At 41.5% G+C, this 20,988-nt stretch overlaps 1 protein-coding gene across 14 annotated transcripts in view; it reads right to left on the bottom strand.

The window, feature by feature from the left end:
* The window catches only part of LOC140491549 (kinase suppressor of Ras 1-like), a 208,516-nt gene that overhangs the window by 152,072 nt on the left and 35,456 nt on the right, over window positions 1-20,988 (bottom strand). For 3 of the 14 annotated variants that reach the window (XM_072589895.1, XM_072589894.1, XM_072589896.1), the window contains exon 2: window positions 14,349-14,531. The exons of the other annotated variants lie outside the window; for them this stretch is intronic. In XM_072589895.1, the coding sequence (XP_072445996.1) occupies window positions 14,349-14,405 (57 nt within the window). In that variant the 5' untranslated portion in view covers window positions 14,406-14,531. The remainder of the gene's footprint in view (window positions 1-14,348; window positions 14,532-20,988) is intronic. 14 annotated transcript variants of the gene reach the window in all.

Here is a 20,988-nt window from a genome sequence, read left to right on the forward strand (position 1 = left end):
CCCTAAAGGACGTTAGTGAACTAGACGATCAACAATGGTTTCATCGTCACCATTAGACTCATATTTCCAGGTTTTTATTGATTTCAAATTTTTACCATTTGCCATGGCAGGATTCGAATCCAGGTCCCGGGTCTCTGGATCAACAGTCCAGCAATAACATCACTAGGCCATCGCCTTTCCGAAGTTTCTTTACTCGATACCAAAGTCTCTTTATTCAAATGAAGAGAAGTTTATTTGCATTAAAGTGTCCCTTGCCCTTGTAAGTACAATTTCTGCTGTAAAACTTTTTAATTCTTCAAAGACAAAAACTCTGAATTATTTCTAATAGACAGCATGACAGGATCTCTCAGTAGAACACAATTGTGGTGAGGCACTTCAACAAAACCCAATCACTGCCCTTAACTCACTATAAATCCACATGTATAGGTGATTCCTGCTAGAAAGTACAAGTTTCAAAACAGCCCCAGCAAATTCAGCTTCTATGTGCATGGGTGTTATGAGCAATGACAAAATTCTTACCAATTCTTGCTTTAAATTTAGCTCATTCAAAGTAAGAATCAAACCTTGAAGCTTTCATAATCAGCCATCTCAGTCTGACATGCAAGTGGTTTAGCCACTGACCTTTGGCTAGATTTGTTTTTGTCTTAAGGTCTAAAAGACCTTAGAAAGTTTTTTTCCATGTTGAAAGGGCTACATCAATGCAGGATATGGATCTTAGAAGAAAATAGCTAAGTCAGTTCAGAGATTCATGGAGGTTTCTCTTAGGGAGGCAGGTCATCGACTTCAATTGTCCTAAACTCACCTCATTAACTAGATGCCATGTTCTTATGGCATGCCTCTTAGCTGGTTTCTTCAACTCACCGAAGAGAGAAGTACTCACCGCTTCTGTGAGCATTAAGATAGACAAAGTGAACAGCAAGAGAGCAAGCAAGGAGCCCAGAGATGCTCCCTACTCCAGACATAAGTTTGGTGCCTGTTTTTGCACAGTGTCCCCGTAGAAGTATTCTGATGAGAGCTCGTGTGGCTCAAAGTGAAGCTAATCATCATATAAATTAGCTTGTGCCTCTTGACATTTTACTTTTCCTACCACACCACAAAAATTGTCATCCTGCAGCCACAACTGGGAATTCACTGTGGGGATTATTAAAAGATGCCATGATGTCACTGCTAATTACATGATTGCTACTAGAACAGTGTATTTATTGCTCCACAAAACATCAGTGAGAGTCAGAAACAGTGTTAAAAATTGGGCCTTCCAGTTTGTCAATCCTAAACAGGAATATTTATTTAAAAGTCAGTCTGCATGCTCTAAATAATTAAATAACAGCAATGTATCTCTGCAAAATTTGACATTGGGATAAAGTTGCTTTCAATTAAAAAGTTAATGTAAGGAGCTAATCCCAAAGCATCTGCACTAAAACAGCTTCAAATTATTAAAACATTGAAAATAGGAAAGTTTCAGGGAAGAGGAGCAGGTCAAGCGGGAAATGCATAGACGTTTTACTGTATCCATTTTAAAAGCATCAAAGCATCAACTGATTTAATCTAAATCCATTAACTTGCAAATCTGCAACCCCACATGAATCAATCATGACAGGTAGTTGAACGATTTGAAAATACTATCAGAGCCCCGAATATCTCCTTCCCTGCCTATCTCCGTAGTATGGGATTCACCCGAGTCAGCCGATTTATTCACTTTTAAGGCCTGCTGTACCTCTTTCTCTGTTAATCTTTAATACTTCGCAGTTCCCTACCCTGATATCTATTCCTGCATTGTATTTTTTCATTATGAATATCAACCGACAGTATTCATTGAGGGTTCTACTCATGTCTTCCAAGTCCACACACAGATTACCTCCATGGGTCCTAAAGGACTTTTTCCCTAGTTATTCCCTTGCACTTTATGTTAAAAAAAACCCTTTTGGGTTTTCTTTTATTAGACCTGCCAATGCTTTCTCTTCACTTTTTAACTTTCCCTTTAAGATCACCCCCTCCACCTTTTACAGAGCAACTTTGATTGTCTAGCATTTGACTAACTGAACTGCAGATTATCAAAACAAGATTGCAAGGTCCCAATGCTTGGCTAACGACGCGACCCAGCATTCGATTATCAGGTATTCAATTAGAGTCAGATAGTCATAGAGTCATAGAGATGAACAGCATGGAAACAGACCCTTCGGTCCAACCCGTCCATGCCGACCAGATATCCCAACCCAATCTAGTCCCACTTGCCAGCACCCTGCCCATATCCTTCCAAACCCTTCCTGTTCATATATATACCCATCCAAATGCCTCTTAAATGTTACAATTGTACCAGCCTCCACCAATTCCTCTGGCAGCTCATTCCATACACGTACCACCCTCTATGTGAAAAAGTTGCCCCTTAGGTCTCTTTTATATCTTTCCCCTCTCACCCTAAACCTATGACCTCTAGTTCTGAACTCCCCAACCCTAGGGAAAAGAGTTTGCCTATTTATCCTATCTATGCCCCTCATAATTTTGTAAACCTCTATAAGGTCACCCCTCAGCCTCCGACCCTCCAGGGAAAACAGCCCCAGCCTGTTCAGCCTCTCCTTGTAGCTCAGATCCTCCAACCCTGGCAACATTCTTGTAAATCTTTTCTGAAACCTTTCAAGTTTCTCAACATCTTTCCAATAGGAAGGAGACCAGAATTGCACGCAATGTTCAAATAGTGGCCTAACCAATGTCCTGTACAGCTGCAAGGTGACCTCCCAACTCCTGTACTCAATATTCTGACCAATAAAGAAAAACATACCAAACACCTTCTTCACTATCCTATCTACCTGCGACTCCACTTTCAAGGAGCTATGAACCTGCACTCCAAGGTCTCTTTATTCAGCAACACTCCCTAGGACTTTACCATTAAGTGGATAAGTCCTGCTAAGATTTGCTTTCCCAAAATGCAGCACCTCGCATTTATCTGAATTAAACTCCATCTGCCACTTCTCAGTCCATTGGCCCATCTGGTCCAGATCCTGTTGTAATTTGAGGTAACCCTCTTCACTGTCCACTACACCTCCAATTTTGGTGTCATCTGCAAACTTATTAACTGTACCTCTTATCCTCACATCCAAATCATTTATGTAAATGACAAAAATTAGAGGACCCACCACCGATCCTTGTGGCACTCCACTGGTCACAGGCCTCCAATCTGAAAAACAACCCTCCACCACCACCCTCTGTCTTCTACCTTTGAGCCAGTTCTGTATACAAATGGCTAGTTCTCCCTGTATTCAGTGAGATCTGACTTTGCTAATCAGTCTCCCATGGGGAACCTTGTCGAACGCCTTACTGAAGTCCATTTAGATCACATCTACCGCTCTGCCCTCATCAATCTTCTTTGATACTTCTTCAAAAAACTCTATCAAGTTTGTGAGACGTGATTTCCCACGCACAAAGCCATGTTGACTATCCCTAGTCAGTCCTTGCCTTTCCAAATACATGTACATCCTGTCCCTCAGGATTCCCTCCAACAACTTGCCCACCACCGAGGTCAGGCTCACCGATCTATAGTTCCCTGGCTTGGTCTTTACCGCCCTTCTTAAACAGTGGCACCACGTTTGCCAACCTCCAGTCTTCCGGCACCTCACCTGTGACTATCGATGATACAAATATCTCAGCAAGAGGCCCAGCAATCACTTCTCTAGCTTCCCACAGAGTTCTCGGGTACACCTGATCAAGTCCTGGGGATTTATCCACCTTTAACCGTTTCAAGGCATCCATCACTTCCTCCTCTGTAATCTGGACATTTTGCAAGATATCGCCATCTATTTCCCTACAGTCTACATCTTCCACATCCTTTTCCACAGTAAATACTGATGCAAAATATTCATTTAGCCTCTCCCCCATTTTCTGTGGCTCCACACAAAGGCCGCCTTGCTGATCTTTGAGGGGCCCTATTCTCTCCCTAGTTACCTTTTTCTCCTTAATATATTTGTAAAAACCCTTTGGATTCTCCTTAATTCTATTTGCCAATGCTATCTCATGTTCCCGTTTTGCCCTGATTTCCCTCTTAAGTATACTCCTACTTTCTTTATACTCTTCTAAGGATTCACTCGATTTATCCTGTCTATACCTGACATATGCTTCCTTCTTTTTCTTAACCAAACCCTCAATTTCTTTAGTCATCCAGCATTCCCTACACCTACCAGCCTTCCCTTTCACCCTGACAGGAATATACTTTCTCTGGATTCTTGTTATCTCATTTCTGAAGGCTTCCCATTTTCCAGCTGTCCCTTTACCTGCGAACATCTGCCTCCAATCAGCTTTTGAAAGTTCTTGCCTAATACCATCAAAATTGGCCTTTCTCCAATTTAGAAATTCAATTTAGAACTTCTGGTCTATCCTTTTCCATCACTATTTTAAAACTAATAGAATTATGGTTGCTGGCCCCAAAGTGCTCCCCCACTGACACCTGTCACCTACCCTGCCTTATTTCCCAAGAGCATGTCAAGTTTTGCACCTTCTCTAGTAGGTACATCATATACGAATAAGAATCTTGTAGGCATTTAAGAAATTCCTCTCCATCTAAACCTTTAACACTATGGCAGTCCCAGTCAATGTTTGGAAAGTTAAAATCCCCTACCATAACTACCCTATTATTTTTACAGATAGCTGAGATCGCCTTACAAGTTTGTTTCTCAATTTCCCTCTGACTATTGGGGGGTCTATAATACAATCCCAATAAAGTGATCATCCCTTTCTTATTTCTCAGTTCCACCCAAATAACCTCCCTGGATGTATTTCCAGGAATATCCTCCCTTAGCACAACTGTAATGCTATCCCTTATCAAAAATGCCACACCCCCTCCTCTCTTGCCTCCCTTTCTATCCTTCCTGTAGCATTTGTATCCTGGAACATTAAGCTGCCAGTCCTGCCCATCCCTGAGCCATGTTTCCATAATTGCTATGATATCCCAGTCCCATGTTCCTAACCATGCCCTGAGGTCATCTGCCTTCCCTGTTAGGCCTTTGCATTGAAATAAGTGGTTTAATTTTTTCATCCTACCTTGTCCCTGCCTGCCCTGACTGTTTGACTCACTTCTGTTCTCAGCTGTACCAGTCTCAGATCGCTCTCTTTCCTCACTATCTCCTGGGTCCCACTCCCCCCACCTTACTAGTTTAAATTCTCCCAAGCAGTTCTAGCAAATTTCCCTGCCAGTATATTAGTCCCCTTCCAATTTAGGTGCAATCCGTCCTTCTTGTACAGGTCACTTCTACCCCAAAAGAGATTCCAATGATCCAAAAATGCGAATCCTTCTCCCATACACCAGCTCCTCAGCCATGCATTCATGTGCTCTATCCTCCTATTCCTGCCCTCACTAGCTCGTAGCACTGGGAGTAATCCAGATATTACTATCCTTGAAGACCTCCTTTTTAAATTTCTGCCTAACTCTCTGTAATCTCCCTTCAGAGTCTCAACCTTTTCCCTTCCAATGTCGTTGGTTCCAATGTGGACAATGGCCTCCTGCTGGCCCCTCTCCCCGTGAGAACATTCTGCACCCTCTCTGAGACATCCTTGATCCTGGCTCCAGGGAAACAACACACCATTCTGCTTTTTCTCTGTTGGCCACAGAACCTCTGTCTGTACCTCTGACTACAGAATCCCCTAACACAATTGATTTCTTGGAAACCGACGTACCCCTCGTTGCATTAGAGCCAGTCTCAACACCAGAAACTTATCTGTTCGTGCTCCGTTCCCCTGAGAATCCATCAACCCCTACATTTTCCAAAACAACATACCTGTTTAAAGTGGGTATATCCACAAAAGACTCCTGCACTAGCTGCCTACCTCTCTTACCCTTCCTGGAGTTAACCCATCTATGTGACTGTATCTGAGACTTTCCCCCCTTCCTATATCTGCCATCCATCACATACTGTTGCTGTTGCAAATTCCTCATCGCTTCTATCTGTCTCTCCAACCTATCAATTCCATCTGATAAGATTCGCATCCAACAGCATTTATGGCAGATATAATCTGCAGTAACGCTTAAACTCTCTTTAAACTCCCACATCTGACAAGAAGTACATATCACTGCAAAGACCATTTTTGCTCCTTCACAATCTACAGACCCAGAAAATAACACCGTCTTATTCAAGTTTAATCAAGAGACTTATCTCCAAAAACATATAATTACAAAAGAATCCACTATACTCACTACTGCAGCCTTTCTCTTGGACAGATTTAAAACTACAATTAACTAATCTGATTCTGTGCTATGAAATTCGCCCAACAGATCCTCCAAGATTAACTGTTTGTTAATTTTCCCAGATGCACTCCAATGTCCAGCGTTACACGAATTCAAACAGCAAAGGCGGTAACTGTGCAGGTTCTCTCTTTGTCTCCTGCACTGTCCCCACCATGTGCTTCCTTTGTCTGCTCTCCTCCCTTTTAAAGCTGCTGTTGTTTTGACTTTTTTTTTCCAAAGTTCCAAAACAATGCAACAGCATATAAAACAGTGATTGCTGCTCCTGGAATTCAAGGAAATAACCTCCAACACCTAAAATACCTCAAAAAAAAACAAGGAGCAGCTCTTACAGCCAGAAATTTTTCCCGTCCTCCATCTTGGATTATGAAATACTCCCCGCCCGTGTCCTTCGGATAATCAAGCTTCCTCGGTATACTCCTCTGGGAATTCTGCCATATTAAACCTTCTGTACCTGCTATAACATTTACTTCTTTTTATTAATCCCAACTCTTACTTTCCTTCACATCTAGGGTTCAACGGTCGTAGTCTCACCTTTTGTCTTCACGGTAACCTATTTGCCAGAACTCTTGCTATTTCCTCCTTGAATGCCTTCCTCTGTTCTAATAGCTGCTCCCATGCCATTCAGACCAAACTGTATCTTATTTTAGTAAATTAGCTTCCCCAGCTTAGAATTTTATTCCTAGCCTGTGCTTATCCTTTTCAATAACTATGGTCACTATCTCCAAAGTGCTTCTTACGAACATTTCTTCCTGCTTTGCAGAGTTATTTCTTCAATGTTATGATTGATTTCTTGATCAATATTGCAACCCTTTTGCTCCTATCCCCCTATTTGTCAAGTACCCTAATTACCAGGAATATTAAGCTGCTAATCTTACCCATCTTTCAACCACATCTTGGTCATTGCTATGATATTCATACTCCTACGTGCCTGTCTGCTCCCAAAGCTCATCTGTCTTACTTCGCAAGGTCCTTCAATTAAAATTTGTTCCATACAGCCTTGCTAAACTCAATTTTTTATCTCAGCTATGTTACCTCTGCCCTTCCACACTCACGAACATTTTCATTTCTGATGTCATCTCAGCTTCTCTCCCTGCTGAACTACTGATCAGAATCCCATCCACCTACCAATCTAGTTTAAGTCCACCCCAATACTATTAAGAACTTCCCACAAGGATACTGGTCCCATCCCCTTTCAAATCTAACCTGTTTAACTTCTACAGGTCTCATCTCCCCTCAGTCTCAATGCCTCAGCATTCTAAAGCCCTCACTCCTGCACTACCTTTCCACTATGCATTCATCTGCTCGATCTTTCTATTTGTATGCTCATTACTACATGGTACCAGGAGTTATAGAACATAGAGAACATAGAAAAGTAAAGCACAGAACAGTCCCTTTGACCCACGATGTTGTGCCGAGGTTTAATCCTAATGTAAAATGTAGTAACTTAACCTATGCACCCCTCAACTCACTGCTATCCATGTGCATGTCTAGCAGTCGCTTAAATGTCCCCAATGACTCTGCTGAAGACTACTGCCTTTGAAGTCCTGCTTTTCAAATTTGACCTAACTCTGTAAAGTCTGTTGCAGGACCTCATTGTCCTTTTTTGCTTATATCATTGATTCCACATGGATCACGGCTTCTGGCTGTTCAGCCTCACCCTTCAGAATGCCCAGCAGCCATTCTATGCAGACAGGCAGGAGGCTGGAAGAACACAGCAAGCCAGACAGCATCAGTAAGTAGAGAAGTCCAACGTTTCAGTGGTAACCCTTTAACATCCTCACTATGGCGCCATTGCAAGGTTTGCAAATGAGATGCAGTCTGGGGATTCCCTTGAGTTGCCTGGTCTCCTTCTTTCTGGTACTCGCCTTGATTCTCTCTGCCCACACTTCCTGAAGGTGCAGGGCAACCATGCCCTGAAATGTGCTTTCCTTGAACCACTCAACCTCATGAATGCACCATAATATTCCCAGCTGCTGCTCAATCTCCAAACCTCGGAATTTGAGTTACTCCAACTTCCTGCACACATGGCCATCCAGACTACTAAGAGCTCCCACATAGTGAAGCTTGTGGGAATCACAGGCCTGAGTTTCTCAGACATGATCTGAACTAAATAGAATATGGACCCTTGTTTTTATTTTGCCCTTCCTCCTACTCCAACGTAGATAAGAAAAATGTTATTCTTGTTTATGTCAGGCAAACAAATACAACCCCTTAACTCTATAAAACAAATTTTAAAGTTGTGAAATATTATTTATGTAAAGCTTTTTATGCTGTACTTAGTCTATGCTGTCTATGGTCACGAGAGAGAAATACTCAACAATTACCTTCCTGCTCTTTTCTGTCACATTTTGCTTTTGTTGAAGCAGTCCCTCCACTGCTCCCTCTCTGCTTATTGGGCCTGTCCACACTCTTTGCTCCTTTTAACTTGACTGCTGTCACTTCCCAGTTCCCCCACACAACTCCACAGCCAGTCTCTATGCTTTGGATCTTTGTTGCATTTCTTGATGATGCTGATCGTCTGCCAAGCTTGCTGCTTTCGGGTGATGTTAACTGCACATCTTGGGGTCCTTCACTTCATCAGCTCTTCTTTAATGCAGCACTTTCCCATGTCCAGCATTGAAACAATATAAGCAATTGCTGTTATGGATTTCTTATACTCACCCTAACTCAGCAGTTCTGAGCCCATGGATTCAGAATATTGGCTACACCACACAAACTGGCATGACTTGGTTACTAAATTCGGCTTTCAATTCTACTGATTATAAATAGATAGATAAACTCAAGCTTGCATAGTTCATTGGCTTGTCTCCATTTGAAATATGTATGAAGCTTTGCAACTGCATTGGAAGTGATGCCTGGACTTAGAACCCAAATTCTTTATCAAGATATACATTTTTCCACTGAGGAAACTAAGATGATGAAACAGATGTAAATATTCAATTGGATTTGGACTTCACTCAAAATACAACTGATATTGGTGCACAGTGGTTTCATTTTGAAACTACATTTCAGTTCTAGTATAAATACAGCCTGAATGTGATGTTAGAGTTTAACTGTACATTCATGTTAGATTTTTAAAAAACCTATCTAGTTGGCTTTAGAATTATTTCTGTCTCAATACCCTGAGTAACTCTCCACTTGAATGTTATGAAATAAAACTAGTAGTGTTAACATAATGCAAGATTAATAACAAAAAACGATTAGTTAAACAGTCAGCAACTGGAGATTAGTTGGCTTTGAATCATTGTTTGAATGGCTATCTTTTAAAACTGATTTCCATGAAGAAGCTATGCCTTATTACTTGAGTTTGCAGATTCAGGGTATGGTAGATTTGAGAGTGAAGTTGAACAGGGGTTGAGCAATTCCTGCCTGCTACATGATGCAAATTCAAAATGGGTTCACAGGGGGTCAGACAGCATCCATGGAGAGAGAGCAAGCTAACGTTTTGAGTCTGGATGACTTTATCAGAGCTGAAGAAGTGAAGTATGGAGGAGGAAGCATTTATGCTATAGTTTTGTTGTGGGGTTGGAGGGGGGGGGGGGGTGAGAAATAATTGCTGAGTGGGGAGTGTCACTTAATCTGAACTATCAACATCTTTTCTCCACCAGTTCCCCCAATCCCTCCCAATTATAGCATAAATGCTGCCCCCTCCATGCTTCATTTCAGCTCTGATAAAAGGTCATCTATAAGTGAAATGTTAGCTTGTTCTCTCTCCATAGATGTTTTCTGATGCTGTGATCTCCAGCATTTGCTTTCAGTACAGATTCCAGCAGCTGCATAATTTGCTCCTTCAAAGTGGGTTCTCTGACCTGCTTATGGGCACTGCTTAATAAAAGGTGTTACAGATATTAGCATTAAGCATACCAAAAAGAATTGAGAAGCCTATAATCAAGAGACTACTCAGGTGGTTTATTTATATTAAAAAAACATCGTTTCACAAGATTTCAGTTACAGCTCTGTTTTGTAGAACATAGTTTCAACTCCTGTATAAGCTTATCAAAAAGGGAATGACAGAAAATATACCTCAAGATGTTTATATTCACAATTCAGTTTCTTACTCTCAGTAAGTCCATAAAGGAGAAAGCTCCTTCAATTTCACATCTCACACAAGAGATTTCATATAATCATAGAATCCCTACAAGTATGGAAACAGGCCATTTGGCCCAACTAGTCCACACTGACCCTCCGAAGAGTAACCCAACCAGGCCCATTCCTCTACCCTATTATTGTACACTTACGCCTGACTAATGCGCATAACCCTGAACACTATCGGCAATTTAGCACAGTCAATTTACCTAACCTGCACATCTTTGAATTATGGGAGGAAACCAGAGCACCCAGAGGAAACGCATGCAGATGTGGGGAGAATGTGCAAACTCCTCACAGAGGGTCGCCCGAGGCTGGAATTGAACCGGATCCCTAGTGCTGTGAGGTAGCAGTGCTAACTACTGAACCACTTTGATGAACCTTAATGCAGAATCACACCTTCACAGTGAGCAGATAGCTAGGAATGCATTCACAAAGTCTTCAACTGTCATAAATCTGAGCAGCGCAGCAAGCAATGTTGCCTAATCACCATTAGCTTTTTTATTTATACAAAAGGTTCCACCTTCTTGATAATTAAATTTTGGAATTCATATGGGAAAATAAGAGTCATCATGCTTTAAACAAGGAGATTTTCATACGTAATCTAATTCCCAATTTTGTGGTGTAAAACAGGCCAAAGCCAGCAAACACACTTTGTTCCACATCAACACAGTTCAGATGGGTTAAAGTATGTCCTCACATATGAAACCCAAGAAAAAAATTAAACCATAATAAATAAACAATAACTAATGTTTTCATCAGCTCACCCACCACCACCACTGACCCACCAGCCTATTCTTTAACTACAAATTTGATAAATTATATGTATCTCAATGTCTAATCGTGTACTGAAGTACATTGACTTATTCAACATTGTGCTAAACAAAGCATCAAGAGTTCCAGCAGCACAAGGGTTTTCCAAGTTGCAACCCTACTTATGGATATGGTTTCTTAAAATCAAGGTCATGAAATAAGTTGTTAAATTTAAATTTAATATTTCAACATAGTCCTTGCTCATTTTGAGGTCCTTTAAAGAAAGCAAGGCCTACTCTATCCAAACTGTCTTTGCAACGTTCCAGCAATAATATTCAAGATGTGCTCCAGAATTAGCTGCATCCCTAAGTACGCTGTTCCAATACAGCCACAACATTGTCAGATGGATACGACTGTGGAAAATAACAAAAAGCAAGATAAATGCAAATCAGCCAATTACCACCCTATCAGTCTACTCTCGATCATGAGCAAAAATGATGGAAGGGGTCATTGACAATCCTATAAAGTAGCATTCTCAAAAGGAACAACCTGCCACTGGCACTCTATTTGCATTCTGCCAGGGCCACCCAGCTCCTGACGTCATTATAGCATTGGGCCAAAAATGGAAAAAAGAACCAAACTCCAGAAGTGAAGTGACAATTACTGCCCATGACATCAAAGTAGCATTTGAGTGACTATAGCATCGTGGAGTCCTAAGAATCTTGGAGCCACTGGAAAATCATGGAAAACTCTCCACCGGTTGGGGTCAAAATTGCAATTGGAGAATCTTACAGCTCTAATTCGTTGAAAGAGCTGCCCAGTGAAGTCTCAGCATTTCATTAAGAACTCTACAAGTTAGTGTTCAAGTAATGCTCAGTTGTCTTTAGAACTTTTCTACGGAATCTGAATCCACATATAGAGTGAATAAGGACAGGTTCCATTCTATGCTCCAATGGAAAAATAAATATGAAGAACACACAATATATGTTCCATGATCTTGTCTGAAAATGTAATGTCATGGATTCTTATTCCAGTTGAGATTACCAACTCTAAAACAGGGGCAACATTATGACTATATTTATACATTTAAAACTAAATGTTTGCCTTCAACATACTTTCTGCTTAGTACAATTCAATAAAGCTTTAGTCTGTTTTCCTAGGATCTACAAAAGGATATCAGAGCAGATTAGTTGCTTCTGACAAAGCATAATTTCAGCTATTTGAAATCCAATATCTGTCTTCCTGGTCATATGACACCACATCAGTCTGAGGCATGTGCAAGTGTAGCAAATTGGAAAGAATGCCAATGGCAGTCACACTGGGAACAAAATCATGCCTACATTAATAAACTCATCCACAATGTGGTAAGGATTAAATAAACTGTACATAGTTAGCTACAGGGAAGTGGATTTTATGGGAAATAAAACACCTTCTCCCATGTTGCTACTCTAATATTACTGACAGCAATATTGAGCAGTAGCATTGCCTGTGAACATGGACTTTATGAGGAGTGACCAGAACAAACCCATTCGGTGGCTAACATGCAAAATCTATAATCATCATCTTAACGGCAAGTACTACAGGAACAATATTTCCAATCACTGCATTTACGCTACTTTGCATACAAATCACACTTGGATATTGGCACAATGAGAAACAGATGGTATTTCTGCTGCTTTTACTACAAGTGGAGTCAGCACTGTGCTAGATAGCCTGGAAAGGATGTAAAATGGCATTGTTGCCATATCAGTTGAGTCATTTATGTAAGAGGGGAAAAAACAGACCTGCAGTATGTCAGTCATTTACTGAGCAGGTTAAAAGTACTTGTTGCAATTATTTTGTAAAACTCTTTTCTCAGAATTTGCATTTGTAAATAATGTATTTGGGTAATAATTGGCATCCAAGCCTTACAGGTTTTTTTTCCCCAAGTTACTGGCCCTCAAAAGGATTCAACTCGATGCAATTTTTAATGCTAGGCCTTGAGCTGGTTGAACTCAATTTTTTGTAGTTTCAAAGTGACATTAGCTGAAGCCTAGAATTGTTCTTGTCCTCAAGGACTGAATCTTTACTCAACACTTCCACAAAATGTCAAGATCACTATCCTAGCACATGGAGAAACACAGGTATAAACAGTGGCACTACCTTTTTATTTGAACTTTGAAATTATCAGGAATAAAATTCAACCATGACTAACAAAGATACCATATAGCCCACTTTTATGAAACCAAATAGTTCCACTGAAGTCAATATTAAAGTGTATAACAGTCAGATGATTTTAAAAGTTCATTCATAGAATGTGTGTTTCACTGGCTGAGCCAGAATTTGTTGCCCAACCCCAAAATGCTCATGAGAAAGTGGTGATAAGGTGTCTTCTCAAACTGCAATAGGTACAAAGGAAGGAGTTCCAAGATTTTGATCCAGCAACAGTGATGTTACAGTAATATATTTCCAAATCAGGATGGGAAGTGGTGCTTGGAATGGCACTTACTGATGCTCGTGTTCTCATGTATCTCCTACCCTTGTCCTTCTAGATGGTAGTGGATATGGGTTTGAAAGGTGCAATCAAAGGGGCCGAGGTGAATTTCTGCAACAGATCTTTTGGATGGTACACACAGCTACTACAATCACATCGGTAGTGGAGGGAGTAAATGTTTCTGCATATAATATCAATCAAGCAGCTGTTTTGTCCTGGAGGTGTCAAGCTTCAAGTATTGTTGGAGGTGCACTCAGCCAGGCAAATGGAGAATATTCCATCATACTCCTGACTTGTGTCTTGTAGATGGTGAGCAGCCTTTAGGGAATCAGGAGGTGAGTTACCCACTGTAGGATTACTAGTCTCTGGTCTGCCCTTGTAGCTACAATATTTAAGACTAGTCCATTTCAGTTTTTGGTCAACGATAACCTTCAGGGTGCTGATCCCTCACCGATGGAATTTTACCTTCATTCACTTTGAGAATTTAATTTTTCTTTTTTTTGGTAACATTACATAAAAAGTTAACTGAATGCAACACAACATTTCAGCCAGGGAGGTCAGTAGACATAATGCTTTGACAAGGTTGACTTCCATAGAAGGTACTTACTACAAACTCATTTTTTTCTTTTAAATATTGAAATGCATCTTAACTTAGGGAAACATTTCCCATATTTCTACTGCTCTAATTTATATGTTCATATGATATTTTGCTCTTAAAAAATCAATTCTTAAGTGCTGCCCTCTAAAATTATGTATTTTATCATGTTGCTTTGCTTTTCAACATATAATTTGCATTATACAGCTTACATCAATATCATCTCTGTTCCAACAGTCACTGGGGAAATTGCTTTTTTCCATAACCATATGCTACCAGCTTGGCTCTCTTCTTTTCTAGATGAGTAACAGACGTTACATTCAGAATTCGAAAGCTGCTGTGCTAAAGATTCTTTCTTCCCAAAAGGTGCCTTTTTCTTCCCATGTTCTGAAGTTCTGTTTGATTGTAGCAAAAAGAAAAAGAAAACAAAAAAAAATGACTGAATTTCTTGTAGCAAAATTAAAATAGATCCACTAAACTTGGATGGAAACAGCATTCACTGACATCAACTTTCAAATTGATTCTGACTAAAATACCAAGTATTGAAGAACTCACTTTAGAACGTGTTCTGTTCTGTGTTCAATATCCCTTTTGAAACACAAGTAGCCCAGTTTCCAAGGCATTGTAGCACATGGATACCCATATCAAAAGGTTCAGTGAAGCATGATTAAAAAGAAACACAGGCTGACCAAGCATGTCAACAATATTTTTGCAAGAAAGCAGTTAATTGTTCAATGTCAATAGCACACTGAAATATCCTAAATGGATTGCTTGTTGTTTAAAAATCACAACACCAGGTTATAGTCCAACAAGTGTATTTAGAAGCACTAGTCTTCGGAGCACTGCTACTTCATCAGGTGGTTTCACTAAACCAAATCAATTTGATAACTTTTATGTCAGGAATTCAATAACTTACTCAGAATCAAGAGAGTTTGGTGGACACGTTCGAACATAACCTAGAAAATAAAGCAATTTCAAAATATCGTCCATTTACATTATCTCACCTGCCAACATCCAACTACAGTAAAATCTAAAATATTCTGATACACAGATTTTTTTTCCTTTATTCATCCAAGGGATGAGGGGATCGCTGACCACGCAGCATTGCCCATCCTTAACTGCCTAGGCAGCAATTAAGAGTCAAACACATTGCTGAGGGTCTGGAGTTACAAGTAAACCAGACCAGGTAAGGTTAGCAGTTTTCTTTCTAGAAGGACATTAGTGAACTAGAGGGGTTTTTCCGACAATCGACAATGCATTTATGGTCATCATTAGGTGGTTCTGCTATAACACAACAGTTGTGTTCCTCTGCAATCTTGCACTATAGAAAATCGCGCTAAGGGAAACCGCTGAAGAAATCATGCTATGAAAAACCCAAAACCCAATTCAGTAGAAAGTTCGCATTCCGCAAGCAACATCCACAATTCATCAATCGCATTATAGCCATTTTGCACTGACAAAATGCGCATTATGGAAGAACTACCTGTATTTATTGAATTCAAATTCTACCAACTGCCATGGCAGGATTCAAGCCCAGGTCCCCAGAATGTTGTCTGGGTCTCTGGGTTAATAGTCCAGCAATAATACCACCAGGTCATCGCCTATTTTTGATCTAACACAATCATTTCAAACTATACTTTGCACTATTAAAGAGATTATACATGTTTCTTTCAAACTTCTGGTTTAAATACTTCAAGATTCAGCAGTTAAATAACATTTGAAAAGTGAAGAGACAAATGTAGGTCCACAATGGATACACTAAAATTTCCAATCGTCACGCTGTTTTCTTCAATTACAACCTAAGCTATCAGACTAAACAGGAAAAAAAATATTGCACGACCCATTCAGCATATTTACTTTTAAACAGTAAAGGGACTATTATCAAAAGAACATCAGCTTGATCAAAAATAAACCTTGATAATTAAGCCTTCCCCAACAATAGGTCACTGAGCAAACAACCACAGAGAAGAACTACATGCCCATATGAAAGGAGGGAAAAACCAGTTGAACTTCCTCCAGTTAATCACAGTGACACAGAAGGTAGCTGTGAAGATTACTGGATTTAGTAACATCTAAGGAAAGTATGGGCTGAAAGATAACAAAAGGGAGACAAGGGACTAAGTCCTGCCTAAAACACAAATCAGCCAGCCAAAACAGCATGGAAGATTATGCCAGTTCTCTGCCAATGCGATTATGCACAAGCACAATGCTGTGGCAGTTCCTGTGAAAAAACATGCTGTTCTTTGTGAGTAGGCCGGGGTGTGAGATCAACTGCTTAACAACACTCATCAAATTCAACAAACTGATGCTGCATCCCAGCCCACTCACTGAGATCAATCCTGTTCAAGGGCAGCTGATGTAATCATTTGCTTTACTATGAGAAATAGAATACTGGGATATCAACCTTAAGTGCAAAACCACTAGAGAACAATCTGACAGACTATAAGAAGCCTCTCAGACTGTTCTTTTCCCTCAAAGGATCACTTATGAGAATAATCAAACAGATGGTGGTACAATGCAGTGGGTTAGATAGATTTTCCCTCCGAAACTTGCATTTAATTCTGGTAAAATGATTAAAGATGTTTATCTGTGAGCAGCAATGCTCCTGCTTGAAATATGACTGCAAAGGACACTTTGAAGTTTAAATAGGAACGAAGCAAAAAGGCATAGAACACCTTTAAACCAATTGACATTAAATTAACAATTTAATTTGAGGGCTGTTGTGAAAAATGGAATAACACACTGATGTAGTAGGGATCACATCCAAGATTTGGACACAGACCTATTTCTAATTCAAAGATAACCACTTTACTGCTGATTGTGATGAGCATAAAAATTCAAAATGGCAAATATTTGAATCCAATCAGAGTGAGCGAGTCCACTGATGTACAATCAGAATGCCTTAGCCTCTGCAAACTTACTTCAATTTCCCCAGAGACAGCAGCACAGCACCTAACAATCTAACTGATACTTTCCAAATGATGATGACTTCAGACTTTTGGATACTTTTGACTCAAAGAAAATCTAAATTTCCATTGAAAGAAAAGGTGCAAAAAGTCTTTTTTTCTGAAAGGCACAATTAAACCGCATTGCTTCTTCAAATAACAGACAAGGACGTAATTAATGCTTTCATCCTTCCCTTCAATTAAAGCTCAGTGACCTAAAAAAAGGTGTTAATCAACTTTTAAATGTTCCCAGAAGAGGTGATGAAATCTGTGACTCATGCCAACACCACCCAACATCTTGATCATCTTTTCACAGCAGCAAGTAAAAGCCATGCAAAATGGATTCAGGGCAAGAATTTTAGCAAAGACTCTTTTTTATCAAGTGAGGTTCTTCTTGAACAATCAAAAGCCAAGGGCAGAGTTCACCATGCCCCTCACAATATTTAACCCTCGATCAACACACCAAACAAAACAGATTTACCAGTCATTCATCTCATTCACACATCTCAATGATGCCATCTAAGTTTGTGTAAAGGTACATGTACCTCAAAAAAACTTTAGTGTAAAGCTTGAGACATAAGGTGTCATATACATTATTTTACTACCTATAAACTTTTGTTCATCTTCATGCACGACAGTCTCTTCTGTCTTTGCCAATACTGCACAATGACTGATTCTTCTCAATTCTACATCCACTGTTCTACAAATTCTTCCTTCTCATTGCTTTCCCAAATAAGCAGCACTCATAATAATTTCCACTTTAAACCTTCCCTGGCAACACAGAGGCTTAATGGTTAGCACTGATACCTCACAGCGCCAGGGATCTCCCTGTGCTGAGTTTGCATGTTCTCCCTGATTCTGTGTGGGTTTCCTCCAGGTGCACTGGTTTCCTCCCACAATCCAAAGATGTGCAAGTTTGGTGGATTGGCCTTGCTAAAAGTATGCCCATAGTGTTGAGGGATGTGCAGGTTAAGTGGGCTGTCCATGATAAAACCCCTATGCAGCATTACTGGGATGGGATGCGTCTGAATGGGATGCTGTTTGGAGGGTCAGCAGACTCTATGGACTGAATGACATTTTTCTGCACTGTAGATTCCATGATTCAATGGAGCTCTATAACAATGGACTAGCATTTTCTCTTTTCATTTTCTTGTGGTTTATTCAATATGAAATTAGTTTAGGCTTTTGGGTTTCCTTCATTCATATTGGGCTTTGAACTCAAGCCTGCAACCATTCAAATCTTGCCAATACATCTAGTCTATTTTTTACTCTTTTCAACCTTGGGTATGTCTTGCACAATGAACCTTGTACATTGCATACCACCTTTAAAATTAGCAACATACTAAGGAACCAAAATTAGAAATGTTTGCAAAATTTACCCAACAATTTCACCCAGACAGATTTGCCCATAACAGCTAAAGCAACAAAATATTGGGGATAACAAAGATAAAAATGTGTTGCTGGAAAAGCGCAGCAGGTCAGGCAGCATCCAAGGAGCAGGAGAATCGACGTCTCGGGCATAAGCCCTTCTTCAGGAATGAGGAAAGTGTGTCCAGCAGGCTAAGATAAAAGGTAGGGAGGAAGGACTTGGGGGAGGGGCGTTGGAAATGTGATAGGTGGATAGTTGGAAGGAAGTCAACGTGAGGGTGATAGGCCGGAGTGGGGTGGGGGTGGAGAGTTCAGGAAGAAGATTGCAGGTTAGGAAGGCGGTGCTGAGTTCGAGGGATTTGACTGAGACAAGGTGGGGGGAGGGGAAATGAGGAAACTGGAGAAATCTGAGTTCATCTCTTTTGGTTGGAGGGTTCCGAGGTGGAAGATGAAGCGCTCTTCCTCCAACCGTCATGTTGCTATGGTCTGGCGATGGTGGAATCCAAGGACCTGCATGTCCTTGGTGGAATGGGAGGGGGAGTTGAAGTGTTGAGCCACGGGGTGGTTGGGTTGGTTGGTGCGGGTGTCCCAGAGGTGTTCTCTGAAACGTTCCGCAAGTAGGCGGCCTGTCTCCCCAATATAGAGGAGGCCACTTCGGGTGCAATGGATGCAGTAAATGATGTGTGTGGAGGTGCAGGTGAATTTGTGGTGGATATGGAAGGATCCCTTGGGGCCTTGGAGGGAAGTGTGGGCGCAAGTTTTGCATTTCTTGTAGTTGCAGGGGAAGGTGCCAGGAGTGGAGGTTGGGTTGGTGGGGGGGGGTGTGGACCTGACGAGGGAGTCACGGAGGGAGTGGTCTTTTCGGAACGCTGATAGGGGAGCGGAGGGAAATATATCCCTGGTGGTGGGATCCGTTTGGAGGTGGCGGAAATGACGACGGATGATACGCTGTATATGGAGGTTGGTGGGGTGGTAGGTGAGGACCAGTGGGATTCTGTCCTGGTGGCGGTTGGAGGGGCGGGGCTCAAGGGCGGAACAGCGGGAAGTGGAGGAGATGCTGTGGAGGGCATCGTCGATCACGTCTGGGGGGAAATTGCGGTCTTTGAAGAAGGAGGCCATCTGGGTTGTACGGTATTGGAACTGGTCCTCCTGGGAACAGATGCGGCGGAGACAAAGGAATTGGGAATATGGGATGGCGTTTTTACAGGGGGCAGGGTGGGAGGAGGTGTAGTCTAGGTAGCTGTGGGAGTCAGTCGGTTTATAGTAAATGTCCATGTTGATTCGGTCGCCCGAGATAGAAATGGAAAGGTCTAGGAAGGGGAGGGAAGAGTCTGAGACGGTCCAGGTGAATTTGAGGTCGGGGTAGAAGGTGTTGGTAAAGTGGATGAACTGTTCAACCTCCTCGTGGGAGCACGAGGCAGCGGTGATACAGTCATCGATGTAGCAGAGGAAAAGGTGGGGGTGGACTAAGGGGAACAGGACCGTGTCGAGGTATGCAGAGATGAGTTTGATGAGGCAGGAGCAGGCTAAGACAATGGGTTGGCCGGGGCAGTCAGGTTTGTGGATTTTGGGCAGGAGGTAGAAACGGGTGGTGCAAGATTGTGGGACTATGAGGTTGGAGGCGGTGGATGGGAGATCCCCAGAGGTGATGAGGTTATGGATGGTCTGGGAGATGATGGTTTGGTGGTGGGAGGTGGGGTCATGGTCAAGGGGGCAGTAGGAGGAGGTGTCCGCGAGCTGGCGTTTACACTTCAACTCCCCCTCCCACTCCACCAAGGACATGCAGGTCCTTGGACTCCTCCATCGCCAGACCATAGCAACATGACGGTTGGAGGAAGAGCGCCTCATCTTCCGCCTAGGAATCCTCCAACCACAAGGGATGAACTCAGATTTCTCCAGTTTCCTCATTTCCCCTCCCCCCACCTTGTCTCAGTCAAATCCCTCGAACTCAGCACTGCCTTCCTAACCTGCAATCTTCTTCCTGACCTCTCCACCCCCACCCCCACTCCAGCCTATCACCCTCAACTTGACTTCCTTCCACCTATCGCATTTCCAACGCCCCTCCCCCAAATCCCTCCTCCCTACCTTTTATCTTAGCCTGCTGGACACACTTTCCTCATTCCTGAAGAAGGGCTTATGCCCGAGACGTCGATTCTCCTGCTCCTTGGATGCTGCCTGACCTGCAGCGCTTTTCCAGCAACACATTTTCAGCTCTGATCTCCAGCATCTGCAGTCCTCACTTTCTCCTCCGATAACAAAGATAAATCAGGTATTCAAGGGAAGAATCCTGGACACTCAACTTGATTTGAAAGAATGAGAAGTGATATAACAAAAGATGGGAAAAGAAAGCTCAAGCATATTTCCACTGTTCAAGCATGAACTTATTTGATACAACTAACAAAAAGTACTAAAATTAGAGCACTGAGGTTTCAAAGAAACACTGGGGTTCACCAGACTTCAAAAGTAGGAAAAACCTTCAGTCATTTTGGATGGGATTCTCGGTCCAAATGTAAGAAGTCAGAACCATTTTTGGGCCCTG

Source organism: Chiloscyllium punctatum, chromosome 19 (assembly GCF_047496795.1).
Source record: "Chiloscyllium punctatum isolate Juve2018m chromosome 19, sChiPun1.3, whole genome shotgun sequence".
Lineage (NCBI taxonomy): Eukaryota > Metazoa > Chordata > Chondrichthyes > Orectolobiformes > Hemiscylliidae > Chiloscyllium > Chiloscyllium punctatum.